Source organism: Physella acuta, unplaced genomic scaffold (assembly GCF_028476545.2).
Source record: "Physella acuta isolate Inbredline_101_S28 unplaced genomic scaffold, ASM2847654v3 ptg000362l, whole genome shotgun sequence".
NCBI lineage: Eukaryota > Metazoa > Mollusca > Gastropoda > Physidae > Physella > Physella acuta.
The window spans coordinates 220,063-242,461 of record NW_026731881.1 but is presented as its reverse complement, the minus strand read 5'-3'; the positions used below and the strand labels follow the sequence as shown (position 1 = coordinate 242,461).

The 22,399-nt window shown below is 33.7% G+C and overlaps 1 protein-coding gene across 1 annotated transcript in view; it reads left to right on the top strand.

Annotated features, from left to right (window-relative positions):
• The window catches only part of LOC131941462 (solute carrier organic anion transporter family member 3A1), a 33,958-nt gene extending 17,573 nt beyond the window's left edge, over positions 1–16,385 (top strand). Inside the window, exons 9-16 of the mRNA XM_059300737.1 lie at positions 871–1,211; positions 1,784–1,948; positions 2,379–2,565; positions 3,606–3,732; positions 5,474–5,643; positions 6,651–6,712; positions 14,663–14,762; positions 16,037–16,385. Of these exons, the coding sequence (XP_059156720.1) occupies positions 871–1,211; positions 1,784–1,948; positions 2,379–2,565; positions 3,606–3,732; positions 5,474–5,643; positions 6,651–6,712; positions 14,663–14,762; positions 16,037–16,235 (1,351 nt within the window). The 3' untranslated portion in view covers positions 16,236–16,385. The remainder of the gene's footprint in view (positions 1–870; positions 1,212–1,783; positions 1,949–2,378; positions 2,566–3,605; positions 3,733–5,473; positions 5,644–6,650; positions 6,713–14,662; positions 14,763–16,036) is intronic.
• The last annotated feature ends 6,014 nt before the right edge of the window (positions 16,386–22,399 follow it).

Below are 22,399 nucleotides of genomic sequence, written 5' to 3'. Positions count from 1 at the left end.
GTTAAATGGAGGCTGTTATTCCGAATGCTGTTCTATTATATCGAAAAGAGTGTTTTTATACCAACTCTGATTTTAAAAACTTTCATTATGCTGTAATACTTTAGCATTTATGATGACGATATATTAAATTATGATTATAGACAAAAACATTTTGTAAACACGAATAGTGTTAAACAATTCAATTATATTCTAAAATAATTATTTATTTGTTTTGACATCTATAATTAAATGTGTAGATATTTACATATTTATATTAAGAGAGTGATTATTTCCCCTATTTCACTTGTCTTAAATAATTTCCCAGGAATTATTATGTAAGAAATTTGTTTACAAGAATTACAAAACAGATTGTGTTACGTTCATTGTTTTTGGTTGTAGTGTGTGTAGATTTTTTTTTTGTTTAGATTGATACAATTTTTGTTTTGTCGGCCTACATTGTGTGTTTTTTCTTATTTCTTCAGAGTGGTATTTTCAATTTATTTTAAATCATAGCGATGTAATGACATACAGCTAGTAATTATATATATATATATATATATATATATATATATATATATATATATATATATATATATATATATATATATATATATATATATATATATATAAAATACACGTATATAGAACGTGTTAAAAATTCGGCGCCTTTTTTTTGCTCTTTTCGCTCCCCCTACAACGAAAACCTGGATACGCCTCTGACCACAAGACTATACATCAACAGGTATAAGAGTATAATCTTGACAAAACAATGGATACTACTCACAATCACAAACAGACAAAATATTATAAAAGTCTATATAGTTTGTACAGGTGACACATCGTCATGCTATTGTGACCGCTTTAATTAAGACACGCGATTTACCTTTGCAGGTCTGCAATCGTCGCAGAAGTTTCGAATCAGTTGCAAGTAAAAGTCAATGGTGATGATGTGATTATACTGGACGAAATGACAAGAAAGATTTGTCTAAACAAAGATGTTGAGATTGTCAACAAAGATGTTGAGATTGTCAACAAAGATGTTGAGATTGTCAACAAAGATGTTGAAATTGTCAACAAAGATGTTGAGAGTGTCAACAAAGATGTTGAGAGTGTCAACAAAGATGTTGAGATTGTCAATAGAGATGTTGAGATTGTCAATAGAGATGTTGAGTTTGATCCAGCATTAGAAAGCTATGAGAGAGGCGAGCAAACAATTAAAGAACTAATTAAAGGTGGGCGATTTTCTTGACAAATATGTGCTATATATCTGCTGTTTATATTAGAACTACATACAGGAAAAGACTTGAGTACTGTGCAGAACTATCTTCTTATTTATATAACTCTCTTCATGGAGACCATAGAAAATACCACACAGCTTAGCCACCACCCTTATCCCCACCTGTCAGGTGAGCTGTGGTTCACCCCGAATGTTTACAATCGTAGAGCCGGGATAGTGACGGCTATTAGGGGCAGATAATTTAGTATTAAACGATTTGAAACGCAGGGGAAGTAACAATTTCTGATTGATCTTTTCTTTGTCTGTAAACGGCTGCTTTCACTGGGCGGGAGGGGGAGGGAGGGTGAGAGGGGGTAGTGTTGAATTCACAAATTATGAATTGCTGATAAGCAAAAAATAAAACAACTAGATGGCGGCGTATACTACGTCGCGTGTCAGCTCGTAGATTTTAAAGTTAATAGTGTTGAAGTATATAAAAACGTTTTAAACTATTGAAATACCACAATACTTAATGAACACTCTCGACAGAATTTACTTGGAGTAATCTACAACTGACGATTCTTTCAGATATACCAAAATCATTGTATCGCCTTCTCAAAAGTCCTGTTTTTGTCCTGGGTCTTATCGATATTAGTGTAGTATCGATTCCAGTGTCTGGAATGTTCATGTTCCGCAGTATCTACATGACCATGGAGTACAACGTGCCAATGGACGAGGTATCGCTCGCGTCAAGTAGGTGTCTGGCTTTCTACAAAATCTACCAGTTCATATAAATCTATACAGCTGGAACCCTCAAAATGTAGAAGTTCATATAAAACTATAAAACTCAAACCCTTTAAATGTAGCAGTTCATATAAAACTATAAAACTCAAACCCTTTAAATGTAGCAGTTCATATAAAACTATAAAACTCAAACCCTTTAAATGTAGCAGTTCATATAAAACTATATAACTCAAACCCTTTAAATGTAGCAGTTCATATAAAACTATATAATTCAAACCCTTTAAATGTAGCAGTTCATATAAAACTATATAACTCAAACCCTTTAAATGTAGCAGTTCATATAAAACTATACAAATCGAACCCTTATAACGTAGCAGTTCATATTAACTATTCAAATCGGACCATTTATTAGCAAATAACAATCAATTTGGTATATTAGGCGTGACGTCAGCAGTGGGGTCACTAAGTGGAACTCTGCTAAGTTCATGGGTCACAAGCAAGGTCAAAAGCAAGCTCGGCCTGCAGTACCTCATCATGGGCTCCTACTTGCTTCAAGTTGTCTTCAATCCGCTCTTCTTGATCTTTGGTTGTGACAACAGGCCAGTCTATGGCTTCACTGGAAAATTGTAAGTTGCTTTTTGGTTAGCCGTACCATCGTTTAGACATACATTTAGCAAAGAAATATTTAATTACGAGCAGTTCAACACAACACACAATCATCCATTCCTTCCGCCATACATCCAGCTATAGCAAAAAACATAGTCAGCCATACAGCTAGACATTTAGATAATCATCTACACTATCAGCCACTCGACCAGTCACACCACCAGCCACACCACCCCGATACAACACCCAAACAACCGGCCACACCAGCCACACAACCAGCCACACCACTCAGCCACAACACCCAAACAACCATCCAAACAACCAGCCACACAACCAGCCATACAACCAGCCACACAACTAACCACACCACAAGCCACACCACCAGTCACATAACCAGCCACACCACAAGCACACAACCAGCCACACAACTAACCACACCACAAGCCACACCACCAGTCACATAACCAGCCACACCTTAAGCCACACAACCAGCCACACAACCAGCCACACAACCAGCCACACAACCAGCCACACAACCAACCAGATCACAAGCCACACAACCAGCCACACAACCAACCACTCCACAACCACACAACCAGCCACACAACCAGCCACACAACCAGCCACACAACCAACCACGCAACCAACCACACCACAAGCCACAAAACTACCCACACAACCAGCCACACAACCAGCCACACTACCAGCCAAACAATCAGACACACAGTCAACCATACATCCCACCATGCATCCATGGACACAGCTAGCCAGTAGCGTAGCGAGGGGGGGGGGGGAGGGGGACATATGGGTTGGAAAAATAAATTGAAAGGTTGAGGGGGGTGCAAATTGAAATCTCGAGGGGGGGTGCAAATCGAAAGTTTGAGGGGGGTGCAAATCAAAATCTCGAGGGGGGTGCAAATCGAAAAGTTTGTCCCCGGGCGCCGGGAAGGGTCGCTACGCCTCTGCAGCTAGCCATATATACAGCAAAACAAATTAGCCATAACGTCAGCAGCCCTAACGTCAGCCATACAACCATATAAAATGACTGCCTGCTCCACAGCGGTATTCCCGTCAACTCAACGTCCGACTGCGACTGTTCTTCCAGCAAACAACTGTTGGTGTGTGGCGATGATGGCAACAACTACCTATCGCCCTGCTACGCCGGCTGTAAGGGTGTCAGTGGCACGGTAAGATGAACCTCACAACGTATGATAAATCTTTCATTGTATGTATGACCTCACAATGTGTTTCACTTCTCATTATTTGTTTCACCTCACAATGTATGTTTCACCTCTCATTGTATGTTTCACTTTCTCAATTTCACCTCACATTTGTAACATCTCATATTAGGTTAAACGTTTGAGGTGTTTTTAACTTCTCTTGGAAAATGTAACATCTTATATAAATTTCACCATCTCATGATTGTTTTAACATCTCTAAGAAAGTGTAACTTTATTATTTCTATGGTATATCTTCACCGTACCATAAAGGATATATCTAAATGTCTATGGTATATCTTCACCGTACCATAAAGGATATATCTACATTTCTATGGTATATCTTCACCGTACCATAAAGGATATATCTAAGCCTAAGTGAAATCTTTAATCTTTGCTTGCCACATATCTATCTATCTATATACTACTAAAACTCAAGTTTGTTTACATGTTTGAATATTTGTTTGTTTGTCTGATTTGGTACTGTAAGGAAACTGCTCTATATGGGGGGGGGGGCTGTAAAATAGTATGTAGGTAGAGAACAATTTTTGATTGCAGACAGACTGTTAATCACACATTTATTTAAAGACGTTAAATAATTTATTAATTTATTCATAGGTAGATTAACCACATTAATTTTAAAGTTTTAGAACAATGGCTTAAGTTTGACTGAATAGTGACGTTTGATAACTCTTTTTTTTTTTTTTTTTTTTTTTTATTGGGGAGAATCTGCATTATGTGTAGAGTTGTAAAATAGGATTTTTGGTGGTAAATATTGTTCTTTCTTAAACACACTGTTAATTACAAACTAATTTAAAGCCGTTAATTAATTTATTGATATATTCTTTGGTAGATTAACCACGTTAATTATAACAGTTTAGAACAATAACTTTAGTAATAGTAAAAAGATTTATTTTACAACAATGTTTTCAATTATTTTACAACAAAACTGTGAAGAGAGCTTATTACACAGTGTGTCAGCCTTGTGCAACCGAAGTTAAAGTTTGTGCTAAATGTAATACCAAACAAGATAGTATAATACAGCCAGGGCAGAGTGAGGAAGAAAAGAAAGCCCAAGAAGAGCAATTAAAATTTGAAGTTCAGCACTTAAAGGAAAGGCAGAGAAGACCTTTATATCGACATATTGAGAAGGGAGAGAATCCTAAAGATGTTCTTGAGGCAACTGCTTTCAAAGATGATTTGGATGATGATGAAGAAGAAGATGATGAAGATAGTAGTGATGAAGATTTTTAGCTATTATTTACAATAAAACTATACGGTCTTTAAAAAAAAAAAAAAAAAAAAAAAAAAAAAACAAAAAAAAAAAAAAACTATATGTAAATGATAAGGTTGACTATCAGGACCTCGCGGGGCACAGGGCAGGTGAAGTAGAGTTCACCTGTTTCTATGTTCTCAGCATATGAAGGGATAGTGTGGTCAGAGCCATGCTCGGCCGGAATCGTTTTTTTTTTAAATACAAACATGTCTGAGACTTGGCGGGGCACAGGGCAGGTGAAGTAGAGTTTAGTAGAGTTTTTAATATATAAAACAGTCTTTTTGAATGTGGGGTCTAGTTATTTTGGGATGATAAGTGCTGGCAGACGTGATGTCATTTATGGATGACCCCCCGAAACCCACAGTTATCTAACAAGATAACGGGTAGTCTAGTTTAATAATTAAAGTGACAACATCAATTAAATCAATTCCTCAGATTTTTACCGAATGTTTGCGACTACAGAACTCAAGCAGCGGTAGTCACGTGACTCCCGGCGTGTGCTCCCCCGACTGCCACAGCAACTTTTTGCTCTACGCAGCTCTACACGGTGTGCAGTACCTGGTTGAAGCTGGGACAATGATACCGAGATGGCTACTCTTATTAAGGTGCAACGCTCGTACAATAGCATACCTTTATACTGAGATCTGAAACTTTAAACACTGCAACACTCGTACTTTAGCATACCTTCATATTGATATCTGAAACTTTAAACACTGCAACACTCGTACTTTAGCATACCTTCATACTGAGATCTGAAACTTTAAACACTGCAACACTCGTACATTAGCATACCTTCATACTGAGATCTGAAACTTTAAACACTGCAACACTCGTACATTAGCATACCTTCATACTGAGATCTGAAACTTTAAACACTGCAACACTCGTACATTAGCATACCTTCATACTGAGATCTGAAACTTTAAACACTGCAACACTCGTACAATAGCATACCTTTATACTGAGATCTGAAATATATCTAAATATAAGTTTAATTTTTATTGATGTAAACTTAAAATGTACTACTTAAAACATATATTTCATAAAAATGTGTTATTCTTATTTTTTTTAGTTTTAATATTCTCTGAGTACAAAGGAAGTATTGTATGAATGGATATAAATTAAATATTGACAGTTCCTTCCTTAATTTTATCTCCCTACTTTATCGTATACGAAATAGAAACGATTGATCATAACCTTGAAAGAGACTGATATTGTGATTTTGAAAAATGATCACGTTCTACATCTTTCCATGAATGTTTTGTAAACTTCTACGTCTGTCTTTCTGTCCGTCTAATTGTCAGTCCTTTCGTCCGTCTGTGTGTCTCTATAATTCATAGTTACTTTCTTTAGAGCGATTTTTGAAACAAAAAGTAATTCTTACTTTACAACGGGTCTCTCAATAGTTTCAAATATGTTTTTCACATTTTATCTACTTTTCAAACGTGTTGATAATTTACATTTGAAAAATGTTCAAGTGTCATTTAACTGGGTCCACGTTTCATATAAGTTTTAATGTGTCCACGTTTCATATAAATTTTAATGTATCCACGTTTCATATAACTTTTGACGTGTCCACGTTTCATAAAAGTTTAAATGTTTTCATGTTCAGGGTTGTGGAACCACAAGACCGAGGATTCGCCTCCAGTTTCTACATCTTCTTTTATAGCATAAGTAAGTGTAATCAGTAAGTGTATTCAGTAATTGTATTCAGTAATTGTATTCAGTAATTGTATTCAGTAATTGTAATCAGTAATTGTAATCAGTAAGTGTAATCTATCATTTTACTCTGTCAGTTTAGTCAGAATGTGTATTTAGATAGTGTAATCACCAGTGCAATAACTGTAATCAGTGATAGTTTCTTTTTTGTTGACTCCGGGGGTCGTTTTAAGAACTCAAGTTTTATCATAGGTTTTCGACGATGCAATTTTTCCGGATATTAAGCTTAAATAACCAGCATTTCACTCGTGGTCAGTTTTTAGCCCTCGGCAAGTGCATAGTATATAAGTACCGTCAGTAGATAAAGGGATATATAGCTCAAATAAATTCTGATAAGCTCAAATGAATTCTGCTTATATGTATCTTTGTATGTATTATGTATGTTTGTGGAAGACAAGATGTTTGTGGAAGAGTAAAGTAAAAAAAATAGACGGCATTGCATTATATTTTAAAAGCGTAAATGTTTTTACTAAATGCTAAATTAATGTCTGAAGAACTCAACAACGATCATTTCGAAATGAATTTTTATTTTGCAACTTTTTTTTTAACTTACGTAAATGTGCATTGAACAAAATCAAAATAAATGGATAACCCTTCTAAAGAATTCTAATTTTGTCTGAAAAAAAGAATAAACTAATACCAATAACTTCCAGAAAATAAAATAAAATAATTTCTTTTTTTTTTTGACGTTGGAAAAAACTACATAATTAGCAATGATTCAGAAAGTGCCATGTGATCGGTAAAAATAGGTATTTTATAAACTACCTGTATTTATTTTATAAAAAGATTGAATTGTTGACTATTATTATTTTTAATATATAACATTTTATAAAGCGTTCCTAAATGTCCTCTATATTTAAATTTATTTTAGAGTGTCGCCTAATATTTTAAACTTCAGTATAGTTCAAGATGACTTAAACAATTAAAAACTACATTTTTACCGTTAATTTGATATCAATTTTATTTATCAGATTTAATCGGTAGCCTAGAAAATGATTTGTGAAAAAAACGTGTTTATTTTTAAATGATACGGTGGGTTTGTTTTTTAAGGAGTGTTGTTGTGACGCGATTGACCATTCACTGCCGTTCAGCAGAAATGTGACGTCTGCTAGATTTCTCCCCATTCAAATACACGGCAGCCAAAGGGGGCGGGCTTAGTTAGCTGCTGTCTCGATCAAGTTAATTTTAATAGATTTTGTTTTTACATGCATGATTTTTAAAACATTAGTGGCATTAGTTTAGTAGAAAGCAAGTCATAATTTTCTATAGTTTAGATTATATTTTAGTACATTTAGAACAATATTAAATGAAGCAATTCACGTTTTGTTTACTTTTATTATGATCTGCTCGATATTCTCAGCGATTAGACGAAAAATTGTACAAATGGCGAGTTTGCATCAAACACTAATTGACCATTGTAAAACCTAGACCAGTATCGTTGAATAATACGAAAAAATAACGATTTTAAGTATATATTTTTGAAATGACCATGAAACATTGTTAACATCGTCGTTTTCGGCAGCCATCTTTACAATGACGACGGTAAAGAAAATAGGCCAAGCAAAAGGCTAATTCATCCTCACGTTTGCGATATTGTTTGTGTTTATGTTTAAGTTACGTTAATGTTCGAGTTTACGTTTGCATGATTTTCTACGTTATGATTGTGTTTCTATTTCTGTTTGCGTTTAAGTTTGTGTTTATGTTTTCTTTGATATTTGCGTTTGTATTTATTGTTTTTACGTTAACGTTTATGTTTCAGTTTGCTGTATTGTTTTAATCTGTTTGCTTTTAACATTGTATTCACATTTGCGTTTATGTTTGCATTAAGTTTCTCTTTTGTGTCTATTTTTGCTTTTAGGTTTGCATGTATGTTCGCGTTTAAGTTTGCATTTTTTTCTTTTTTGTTGTTTGGGTTTATTTTTGCGATTTTGTTTCTGTTTGTTTTTATTTGCGTTATTGCTTGCGTTTGCGTTTATTCTAGTTTTTAGGTTTCTGTTTATGTTTGCGTTTACGTTCGTGTTTATTTTTCCGATTAAGTATGAGCTTACGTTTCTGATTGCTTTTGTGTTTATCTCCTGTATGTTTGTAATTATGATTTGTGATGAAATGCTTATATTTGCATTTATTTTTTCGTTGTTGTATTTTTTTTTTGTTTTTGACGTTTCTGTTCAATGAAAATTGTATAAATCACAATCAACGGGATTAATGAGCACATAATTTAGGGTACTTTAAAAATAACTTTTACCTCAAATGCCAGTTTAATTAAGATTAAGTTTTATTACATCCTTTCTTTAAATATATAATAACCAGGTGCATACCCGTGCTCCGCCATGGGGAATCTTTTTTTCAAATGTTCCAACTACGGAACAGAACAAAACTAAACACAGACATAAAAGAAAATACAAACACAACGCAAACACAACACAAACACAAAAGAAAACAAAATTTAACGCAAGCACGTACACATGCAAAAATAAAAACACAAACGCAAGCGCAAAAATAACAACAAAAAACAAAAACTCAAACAGAAACACAAACACAACACACAAAGACAAAAAAAACACAAACATAACGCAAAAGCAAACACAAACATCAACTAAACAAAAAACACAATGCAAACGCAAAAAACACAACCTAAAAAGGATTCACAAATGCTAACGCAAACGCAACACTTAAACTCAAATACAACTGCAAACCTAAACGCAAACAACAACGCATTGCATAAACACAAATGTTGCGTTTGTGTTAGGTTTGCGTATTTTTGTTTTGGTTTTGGTTGGTTGTATATCCCCACTTAAACACAACTACAAACGTAAACCCAAACGCAAACAACGTAAACACTAACTTAAGTGTAAACATAAACGCATAATGCTCACAGCCTAGCGCGGGGCTAATCCTAACCTTAACCCATATCGACCACAGGATAGCCAATCGTGCAAAATCGAACCCTGCTGGGGCTCCGGCAGACTCGTCTGATTCAATTTTGCGAAGGACTAAAAAAAACCCCAGCTCGTCTGCAAACCGAAAGATAGAAGTAAACATAGAGGGCATTTAGTAGCGGCTTCTTCACTGTTATTGGTTAAAAATAATAATTAGTAAACAGTACATTCATTGTGTAAAATAAATAAAATATCCTTGTTTTACCTACCTTAGCGCACGACATTATCAATGGATGCTAATTATTTTATTCCAATAATAATACTTTCTTGAATGTCCACGGAATTTGTATTCACATTTTTATTAACGTGTGTTGACTTTTTTATTACCTCCCCTGGCATACTTATTAAACATTTAAGTAATTAATTTTTTTACCCTACTGTTATTAAAATGTATACATTTTTTCAAGAATCTAAGTGATAATATTATTTGAGATTGATTCGTTTAATATGTGCGCGTGTATTTAACATTTTCTTCACGTTATGCGAAAGAGAAAAACTGTGGCTACTATAAAATAAATTTAAGATGTTATACAGACTAACCCTACTTTAACTTTTATAATAAGACGATGCAATGCAATTTAAAGCACTGCATACTTAAGTGTTTACTTTTATGGATCCAAAATCTTTAGCGATGGATGACGGAACGACTGAAGGAACGATTGACACACTACCACCAGCCTTAAATTATAGATAAGCTACTATTTAAATATGGTTCACTATATAATTAATTGGATACCTTTATTAATATAATTTAGTGAGAATTTTAAGAAAATCATTTATTTTACTCCTTTTTATTCTTACCGATTCGAAACTGACCGATTCGTTTCAAACTTGGCACGTGGCTTAAGGCACAATGACAATGCAATCTGATATCTAATTTAACTTAATTGGGTGCATTCTAAACTTATTATGAATTAATTAATTTTTAGTGAGTAAAGTACTATTTACCGCGCTATTTTTAATGCCTTTTTACTTTCTCGTATACGATGTAAGCTATAAAAAAAATATTGTAAAAGTGCAAAAAAAATGAAATCGATATTTTCACAAATCTTGACGTTTATCTCTGAGCCTGAAAAACTTAGTTTAGCAATTTTGTTCTGTGTGTATGTGTGTGTATCTGTGTGTATCTGTGTGTCTATGAATACGATAACCTGAGTACCAGTACTGTTAGGTTGAGGAAATTTCATTCATAAGTATTATATCAAATTTTGTAGTTCTGTGTATCAACTTTTCAGCAATTTTGCGTAACCAGAATATGAACTTATTCCACTTTCGGTTTTTCAAACGCATATAACTTGAGTACTGTTTCTGATGGATAGACGATATCTCACATATAAGTTAAATATCTAATTCTTTGTTTTCTACCAAATCTTAAGTTATTTCCATTTAACCAAAGTAGCATTTTACGCTATTTTAATTTTTCTAAAACCGCATATAAATTTATAAAGCACTAGCCGTCCCGGCCAAGCCCTGCACTGGCCTTTGCGAAAAACCTATCTGTAAAGGACCATGACTTGTGTGTTTAGTAATCATCATATACCCGGCTTTGCCCGGGTTTAGGAAATATATAACTTAGTGAAGGACTATAGTAACCTTTCTAATTCGTGAACGACTATTATACCCCAAGCTTATATGCAAACAGAATGTAGAAGTAAACATATCCCATATTATCCCAAGGTCTCAAATTTTTATAATTTTTTTTTATGGTTTAGCTTTTGGGCACTGAATGAAGGAATGGCTATGGATTTTTTTTTTAATCAATACTTTTTTAAATATCGATTTTTTTTTTAAAAAACGTCCCATAAATGGGACGCTAGCAACGAACGGCCCCATGTACATTTATTGAAAAATAAAATCATTTGTCACGAAATATGGCTAATCACGCGAAAATTAAGCTGTATACTGCATTTGTATTGTTAGACCAATGATTACATTGCTTAGGACAGCTAAAAATACTGATAATGATCAATTGGGTTAGCCATACCATGGTCTAAAATGCAGAAATTATGTTCAAAAGTCTAGTTTTCTTTCAATCTAGCATCCATCAAAGTGAAAAACACTTGGAAATAAGTAAAGCTGTGACTAATACATCTAATTATACACACATGATCACAAATATTGTTATTATTCACCGAAACTGTAATATAATTAAATATAAATAATTGATTTTTTGGGGGGCGTACTTGAAATTTTCAGGGGTGGGGACTTAAATTTCAGGGGAAGGGTGGACATTGGTAAAAGTATGTTTTGTATATAAATTCCATTTTGTTCTGGGGACTGAGCCCCCCCCCCCCCTCCGAAATGATGCCTGAAAGAAACTCTGCCCTCAGTGAAGTTGCAAAAGATGATCCGGTCCAGTCCCAGATGTCATCCAGCCATCTTCTCTTTTGTTACCCTCGCTATTCCCCCCCCCCCCCCTCACAGGCGTACATTAGGACATCAGACATCTTATTTCTAGGGCACGGATCCATCTCTGGGGGCTTGTATTGAGTGTTCATGGCTCTCATCCATGTGTGCACCTCACTATGCAAACAGCTCCCAATCTAACACCAGGAATCTCCTTAAAAAGTTAACAAAGTAAAACTGGTATCGGGAACCTTTGGAGGGGAATATTATTGGGGCATGACAACTGTACACAGCTAATTCACATTTCTGCTATATGTAGCTTAAGCTCTCTTATATGAAGAGAGTTAACCAACCCCCATGACTGAATCATTTCACCTAAATCGTGGCCATTGTTATTATTCTGGTTTGTTATAATTTTAATATCACGCGCTAGTAAATTTACAGCAATACTAAATTAGTTTGTATTCAGTGGTATTAAATTCTTCAGTAAGTGTAATTCTGAAAACTTAAAAATAAAATGTAAGTTTTTCAATATTTGCAATTTTTTAATACAATAATATATAAGAAAATATAGCTCAAGGTCATAATTAAATATCTATAAATACTACTTAACACCCCAAAGTCAACAGTTCACAAAGTCAACAATTGTTTCACCATAAATAGCCATTTAACATAAATATTTGCATCTTTTTTTCTCGCTAGTGTCCAATAAATGTGACGTTTGTGTAACAATCTGCATAAATATAGGTCAAGGTCAGAATTAAATATCTAGCAATACTACTTAACACCCCAAATGTGACGTTTGTGTAACAATTTATATGGGGCCATTCGTTGCTAGCGTCCCACTAATGGGACGCTTGTTGTACACTTGATATAACGAAGCAGTAAAAAAATTGTTATTCTTAAATTTTTATCAGACAGAAATATGGTATTGCTACAAGTTTCAAATGTATTTTGCACTTAAAATGTTAATATTTTAGAAGATATGCATTTTCCTGTGCGCATGTTTTCTTTTTTCCGCCATTTTGACAAGTCCTGCAAATCCGGCACTATGACATTTTTCTAAATTAATTTTTATCACAAAACTCACACAAATTCAATAGTCTAGCCATTTTCAAATACAATGAAAAATAATTTGTGTTTTAACTAGTTTTTAATAAATTGTAGCAATTTTTTTTACAAGCGTCCCATAAGTGGGACGCTAGCAGAATATGGGATATAGGACATTTAGGAGTGGCTTCTAAACTGTTATTGATTTCAAATAATATTTAGTGAACAGTACGTTCGGTGTATAATTTAAACAAAGGGAAGGTTTTTTGTAGTTCACTTGGTGTGCAATTCTTTTATCTACGAGATTCTATTCTAGTTTTAAAAGTTCAAGTATGTAAAAACTGATTAAAAATAATTTCAAATCACGCGTTGCCAACTCCCGTATTGTTATATAAGAATATTCGAGAAATTTTAGGGGAGATCACTCCGGCTTTATTTTATGTTCATTTTGTGCGCATGGCTTTTAGTCAACCAACACTATTTTATTTTAGTTAAAGGACTGAAAAGGAGGCAGTAAAAGCAAGTTTTGTAACACGTTTTTATATAATTATTGACTATTAAGGAGAAACTAGATGATTAAATAATATTAAAAGGCATTAAAAAGGTTTTAATAACAAGATTTTATGTAATAATGCAATACAAAGGAGAAAGTTTTATAAATATAAAGAAAAACGTGTGTGGCTTTTTGAATTCTAGTAAAGGTATTCAAAACAAAATATAGCGACCCACGCTTTTCTTTTTAGTCATTTAAATAGTGGTTCATTTTTATTACATAAAAGCTTGTTATTGAAACGTTTTAAGAATTTTTTTAAAAATGTGCGCTCTTTAAAATAATCCTGCAAAATGACGTCGACAATGTATTTTTAAGAGATTTTTTTTTCAAAACTGGCCAACTTAATTCCTGCGTAGACTTAACAGACATAATATATTTTTTTACAGCTAATCAAAAACTAAGCCGCCGGCTGTGCATAAACACAGCTGTTTAAAAATGTTTCCAAAACGAATAAACGGTCAGATTTCCCTCTTGAATGGGTGTCTCTAAACGTTTTGAAAGAGTATTTGCCCCCCCCCCCCCCCAAATCGTCTTTTAACCGGAGTGTTATCCACCCCCAAGTAAAGAAGATTTATAAATCATGAAGGCAGTGTTTAAGTTTGCCTATCTTTAACACTACATTTTATGTAATGTACTTTAAATTGTATACGCAACAGCATGGTTAAATAGCAGTATGTATTTCAGTTAGAATACATTCACTGTATGTATTTCAGTGAGTATACATTCACTGTATGTATTACAGTTAGCATACATTCACTGTATGTATTACAGTTAGCATACATTCACTGTATGTATTACAGTTAGCATACATTCACTGTATGTATTACAGTTAGCATACATTCACTGTATGTATTACAGTTTGCATACATTCACTGTATGTATTTCAGTTAGCATACATTCACTGTATGTATTTCAGTTAGCATACATTCACTGTATGTATTACAGTTAGCTGAAAGTATCAAGTGTACTTGAACTGAATGTATTTTATTTAGTGTTCCTCTACCGAATGTATTTTAGTGAGTATACCTTCACCGAATGTGTTTGGCAAGCTAATAGATGATGCTTGTATTATATGGGACGGAAACGTGTGTACACTCTATGACAGAGACGCTATAAGGTATTTCATATGTGAAAGTAAACATGAACGTGTACTTGTAATCGTAATCGTAATCGTAATTTGAATCGTAATCGTAATAATGGTAATCGTAATGGTAATGGTAATGGTAATCGTAATGGTAATGGTAATGGTAATGGTAATAGTATTGGTAATGGTAATGGTAATGGTAATCGTAATCGTAATCGTAATCGTAATCGTAATCGTAATCGTAATCGTAATCGTTTTCGTTATCGTTGTCGTTATCGTTGTCGTTGTCGTTGTCGTTGTCGTTATCGTTATCGTTATCGTTATCGTTATCGTTATCGTTATCGTTATCGTTATCGTTATCGTTATCGTTATCGTTATCGTTATCGTTATCGTTAGCGTTAGCGTTAGCGTTAGCGTTATCGTTATCGTTATCGTTATCGTTATCGTTATCGTTATCGTTATCGTTATCGTTATCGTTATCGTTATCGTTATCGTTATCGTTATCGTTATCTTTATCGTTATCGTTATCGTTATCGTTAAAGTTATCGTTATCGTTATCGTTATCGTTATCGTTATCGTTATCGTTATCGTTATCGTTATCGTTATCGTTATCGTTATCGTTATCGTTATCGTTATCGTTATCGTTATCGTTATCGTTATCGTTATCGTTATCGTTATCGTTATCGTTATCGTTATCGTTATCGTTATCACTATCGTTATCGTTATCGTTATCGTTATCGTTATCGTTATCGTTATCGTTATCGTTATCGTTATCGTTATCGTTATCGTTATCGTTATCGTTATCGTTATCGTTATCGTTATCGTTATCGTTATCGTTATCGTTATCGTTATCGTTATCGTTATCGTTATCGTTATCGTTATCGTTATCGTTATCGTTATCGTTATCGTTATCGTTATCGTTATCGTTATCGTTATCGTTATCGTTATCGTTATCGTTATCGTTATCGTTATCGTACTCTTACTTGTACTTGTATTTGTACGTATACATCTATGTCTACGTCAAAAAATAAGTCTGTGTCTATATCTATATCTATGTTCTTTGTCCATGTCCATGTCCATGTCCATGTCCATGTCCATGTTCATGTCCATGTCCATGTCCATGTCCATGTCCATGTCCATGTCCATGTCCATGTCCATGTCCATGTCCATGTCCATGTCCATGTCCATGTCCAGGTCCATGTCCATGTCCATGTCCAGGTCCATGTCCATGTCCATGTCCATGTCCATGTCCATCTATATGTCTATGTCTATGATGTACATGTTTCTTACTCTGACTTCACATGCAGATACCTCATGTCTGGCTTAGATGTAGGCGTCAACGTACTGTCAATCCTGACCAACATTCCCATCCTTGCTATCTTACTCTGGGAGCGAAGAAAGTCACAGATCTCGAGGTCAGTTCCAGACTTGAAGCAGTCCAATCTGGACAGCTCAGTCCGAAATGACGAGTCAATGACAGAGATGAATGATCACGTGGTATCATGATTGCAACAACTGGGATTCAAATGTATTGCTGTAAAGTTTATTGTAGTATGACTAGTGACATCAAGTGTCGCATCATGCCAAGTGACGTCGAACATGTCACTTGAAATGTATCACTCCGACAACAAACACTTGTATTAAATTAAAATTAAAATTTCCATCTCTCTTTTGTTCGTTTATTTTATTCCTTGTACTCTAAAATACTTGACGCTACTCGGTGAAACAAAGTAATGATAAAACAATGAAGTGAAATGAGAATACTGTCTGTCAGGGTTTCACTCACTGGTTGATGTTTCTAGGATTCAGTCATGAAAAATGTAGCGAAATTTCTCTGAATCAACTCTAAATCAATTAGGGGACGAAGTATCTAATTTATTTTAATCTAGTGATACGTACTGTATTCGTACAGCAGTATATAATGTACGAGACTATAAAGTTGCGTTTTAGGAAAAAAATACCTTAACCTAAACTTCAACCCACTGTCCCCACGATCCCAATTTAATCACTCATCCCACACCATACACATGATTAAGCATATACTACAGCCCGCCACACCACCACACCACCTTACGCCTCACGACACCACACTTCCCGCACACCATCTAACTCTCTCAACTACAACACCATACACCCAAACATATAACTCTAAGGCGCACATTTTTGGTCGGACTATTTTGACTTTTCATCAATGTATTTTATGATTTACCAAAATTTGTGAACTAATAAACACCATAATAAGTCTCAACAATCTACTTTTTATATTAGAAACCAGATTTTGAACCCGTTTTACGCCCTGGCGTGGGAAGATGAACGCCAAAAAAAAAGTTTAAAATGGAACAACCCAAAGCTTACCATTGACGAAGGTACCGAGCTATCCTCGTTTAAGTTATTTCTGTGACAATAGTTTAACACACATGTATATTTCGAGGAGTGATTTTCTCTTCCATTCTACTCGGTTCTAATACGGTGTATATTAAAACAATAGGTGTGTTTTTAATACAAAAAATGGAAAAAGTAAAATCTTACCCCCGTCTAGTTTAACCATCGCATCAAAATAAACAACAAAATCGGCAAGAATTATTTTAAATAAAAAAGAACAAATAAGTAGGTCATACATCTGTTAGATATTAGTTACCATAAAACTCATCACCAACTTATTAGAAGAAAGCAAATATAGTTTTAATCTTAGATTAAATTAACCTGCTTAGCAGAGTAAAGAAAAATTAAAGACGATTTATAAATATAATCCTAGAGAGCATAGCTTTTTCCACTACAAAAAGTTTTTTTAATATTTAATTAATTAATTTTTTACCACACTACTATCTACCTATATATATATATATATATATATATATATATATATATATATATATATATATATATATATATATATATATATATATATATATATATATTTATTTATTTATATATATATATATATATATATATATATATATATATATATATATATATATTTATATATATATATATATATATCTAATATATTAAGTTCAATTCTTTTTGTTTGTAAAATGTTTGTCGTGGATTACAAAGAAAAATACAAAAAAACCGATACTTCTATGGATCCAAGTGGTGGATTATTATAAAATTCTCATGGTCTAAATTTATGAGTTAAAAAATTAATATTGAAAGTCTTTAAAAAAGTTTTTATTTTACATACTAAGAATAATAATTTTCAATTACGAACAATACATAATTTTTTTTTAAAAGTGTATTAACGTTTATAAAATTTCTAATTGTGTCTGAAATGTATTTGCATTTAATCCTTTAGTGCTCATTACGCTACTTGATTAGGAAAACACAGTTACTTCCCTTTAAAAAACATTAAATGGGGGGGGGGAGAATTTACTTTTTATTACTTGGTTTTGGTGTTAGGAAAAAAAATTACATAATTAGCGGGGATTGATTAAGTAGAATGTAGTTGGTATTCTTAATACTGCCTTTTATTTATTCCAACACTGAACGTACTGTTTTCTTATTATTATTTTAAATCAAAGACAGGTGAAGTAACAAAAGATATCTTTATTCGGGAACGGGAATTCCCGCAGGTTATTATTATTTGTGGGTTTTTTTGCGCATTCGTTTTGTCTGTCCTTTTTTGCGCACGAGGGGGAATTCGTTTTGGTCGGTCGCACCAGAAAGCTCTTTTATAGACACCTGCACCAAACTACAAAAAGATATACCATTTTATATAATACTGTATTGTGTTGTGTTCGTGTTGTGTTCGTGGTTGGGTTTCCGTTTGGATTTGGTTTGTTTTCGGTTGCTTTTTCGTTTGTTTTTCTTTGTGTTTGTATTGGTGTTATCGGTTGTGGTTGGGTTTATTGTTAGGTTTTTGTTTTCGTTTGCTTTTTCGTTTGTTTTTCCTTTGTGTTTGTATTGTTGTTTGTAGTTGTGGTTGGGTTTGTTGTTAGGTTTTCGTTTTCGTTTGTATTTGTAATTGTGTTTGCGTTATGTTTGCGTTTGTTTTTTTGGTTGGTTATGGTTAGGGTGGGCAATGCCGGGTATATGATGATTACTAAACACACAGGTAATGGTCCTTAACAGAAAGGCTTTTCACTGAGGCCAGAGCAGGGCCTGGCCGGGACGGCTAGTATATATATAATTCTCTACTTGAACAACACATCGCACGCAAGCCGACCCGCTCTCTACCTCGCTCTCCAGGCATGCGCAACAGACCATATCGCAATCATATGCAACCCCACAAGTCTTGTGAGCTGTGACTCACGCCGAATGTTTACAATCGTAGAGCCAGGTCGAATAAGTGACTGCTATTAGGGGCAGATAATTTAGTTTTTAAACAATTTGAAACTAAGCGGAGGTAACAAAATCTGCTTGATCTATTCATTGTTGTCTGTAAACTGTCGTCACGGACGGCTGCTTTTACGGGGGTGGGGAGAGGAAAGGGGGAGTATAATCGTCCTTCACAAGCTACTTATGTGTTTTAAAGCAAAATATTTTCAGCCGCTGCATTGGTTGTGTCAAATTCACAAATTATTAAGCACTGAAAGTAAATTTTAAAAAAAAACTAAAAAGCGACGTATTCTAAGCCGCGAGTCGGTTCGTTTTTAATGTTTATCAATTTTAAAATGAAGACAAAGTTTATCTATTTGATACCTTTACTAATATTTTGGAAGAGACCCACGCTTTTCTTTATAATTATTTAAGTAGTCGTGTATTATATATTTAAAGGAAATTATTTATTTTCAACTTTTTAGTGCATTATTACATAAAACCTTGTTATTAAAACGTTTTTTTTATGATTTTTTTTCAGTACGTACCATATTTTATTTACAATACATTTGCAGGACTAAAAACTATTGGGCACCTAATAAACGTGATAAGGCGCGTTTAATAGTGCGGAATAGTTGGGTAAGACTGCCAACTAATTTGGTCAAAATTTTAATTAATTCATAAAAAATTAAGCAGGCAACCTGTTAAGTCAAATTGAATGTCATGTTGCATTGTCTTCATGTCTTGACCCACGTAACAACTATGGACCGAATCAGTCAGTTAGAAATGCCCGTAATTTCGATCGGGCGGCTGACAGACTGACGACATACAGGGGAAGTAAGTTAAATAAAAGCTTGTAATAAAAGCTTGTAACAACTAAATAGCGGCGTATTCAATTCTACGCCGCGGGTCGGCTCGTGTTTAATAATTATCAATTTTAAAACGAAGACAAACTTGTTTAACGATAACGGACGGAAGGACGATTTTTATCTCTCTTATCTTAACAAATATCTCCACAAAGTCAGTAGGTAGGAAAGTTGGTTCCAAATGATTCCATTAGGTAGTTGCCAGAAAGCATGTTTTTCAACCAAAATTGAATATTTTATGATGTTTGTGAAATAAGTACAAAATCACTTCTGATTTTACTAAGGCTAGACATATTAAAACAAAAAATTACTAATATTGCAATAGTAATTTTTCAAATATTTTTATTTAAATTGGGATTAGTATAGTCAGGATGTTGCGGTGAAAGGGGATGTCATATTATTTAATATAAATCAACTACTAGGCTATATCCCATTGTAATAATAAGTAAAGCGTAATTAATATCAACATTTTAATATAGGCCTAATCAATCTAGATCGACCTCTGACTATCGTTAACAAAAAAAGTTTTGGCTTATATTTACTTTTGTGTGGAAGGACGTAGATCTGGCTTTTGGTAACGATAGTCAGAGGTTGATCTAGATTGCTATTTTTGTTTTTTTAAAGCAGCATTTCCAACATATAACGTAACACAAATTATGTAACGCGTTAAAACATTTTTTTAAATAGGTAACAACTAATAACACTAATGCTTGATCATAATAATCTGAGCATAACAAAATGGTTCCAAACGGCTTCATTTTTTTTTAATATAGCTATAATTCTATCGCTAAAAAAATTGCCATATTTTTAAATATATTTTTCTACATATAATTAAAAAACCGGGAGTGATCTCCCCTAAACTTTCTCGAATAATCTTATATAAAACAACAGGTGATGGGAACTCGGGATATAGTTATGATTTTTAATCCATTTTAAATACATAAACTTTTTAAAATAAAATAGAATCTCATAGAAAAAAGTATTGCACACCAAGCGAACGCCGAATAAAGATGTTCATAATGGTGCGCAATATTATTAGTACTTTATAAATTTAGATGCGTTTTTGAGAAATCGGAAATAGCGTAAATTAGTACTTCCCGTCAACGGAAATTACTCAAAATTTGACAGAACGAAGACAATTAGATCTTTTACTTACAAGTGAAATTTCATTTATCTATCTGAAATAGTACTCAAGTTATAGGCTTTTGAAAAGTTCAAAGTAGAAAAAGTACCACTTCCGGTTATCGGAAATCGCTCAAAAGTTGATACGGATCTACGATTTTGATAAAATACTTATATATGAAATTTCATCAACCTAGCTGTAACGGTACTCAAGTTATCGTGTTTACACACACACACACACAGCCACACTGACACACAGACATACGGACAAGATTGCAAAATTATGTTTTTCCGTATCAGTGAGATGTAAAACGTCGAGATTTGTAAAAATCTCGTTTTTTTTGTTTTTTTTTTGCACGATTACAAGACTTTCTCTATACTTCGTATATACGAGAAAGTAAAAAAGAGATCGAAAAATTAGGAATGGAAACATTTTATTGATTAGGAAAATAGCACACTAAATAACGTTAGGTAATCTGTTATCAATCTAAACGTTTGCATCTGTATACAATGAATATTTAGGCACACCTAAAATGATGTTCTTACGTCATCATTTCTTATCTCAAGATCATTTTTAGTAGGCCTGCTCTTTCTCATATTGTGTTATCAGTGCCTTGGTGGTATTTGTTGGTTTTTATTGTGTCATCGACACACGCGTAAAGTTTAGTCTTAACTACCTTTGAATGATAGTATACCTTATACAGACCAGAGGCGTAGCGACCATTCCCGGCGCCCGGGGACAAACTTTTCGATTTGCACCCCCCCCCCTCAAGATTTCGATTTGCACCCCCCTCAACCTTTCAATTTATTTTTCCAACCCATTTTGACGCCCCCTAAGGTCGGCGCCCGGGGACATATGTCCCCCCCCCCCCACCCCCCACCCCCTCGCTACGCTACTGATACAGGCGAAACTTTTCTGATATCTTAACTTACAATTCTTTATGGAAATTAAGCTATTTTATTATAACTTTTGAAAAAAAAATAAAGCATAAACCGATTTAGGTGTGAAATAATTTGGTTTTAAAAAATTAGTAACTTACTCATTTTTAGTTTTTAAACATAGAATATTACAAGAAATGAGAAAATGGACAAAATGTCAATCCGAGCCAAAATGTCCTTATTATCCAGATCAAGCATGTAAGATGTCCCTCCCTACATTAAGCTCTAATGAGTACCTGATTGTTGAACCAAATGAACTCTACTTTGTCTGCCTCGTATATCTTATAGATGTCAATCTTTTCAAAATTTCTTTACTTGTTTGAGAAATGCATCTTATAAAATAATTGGTCAAAACGCAATGTGAGTAACTACACATTGAAAGAGGCTTGTGACAAAGCAAAGAAAGAACTAAAAAGAAAAAAATCATCAGAGTGTTCCGATAATAAATCAAGTTAATCTATAAGAAAGATAAAATCTAATATTATT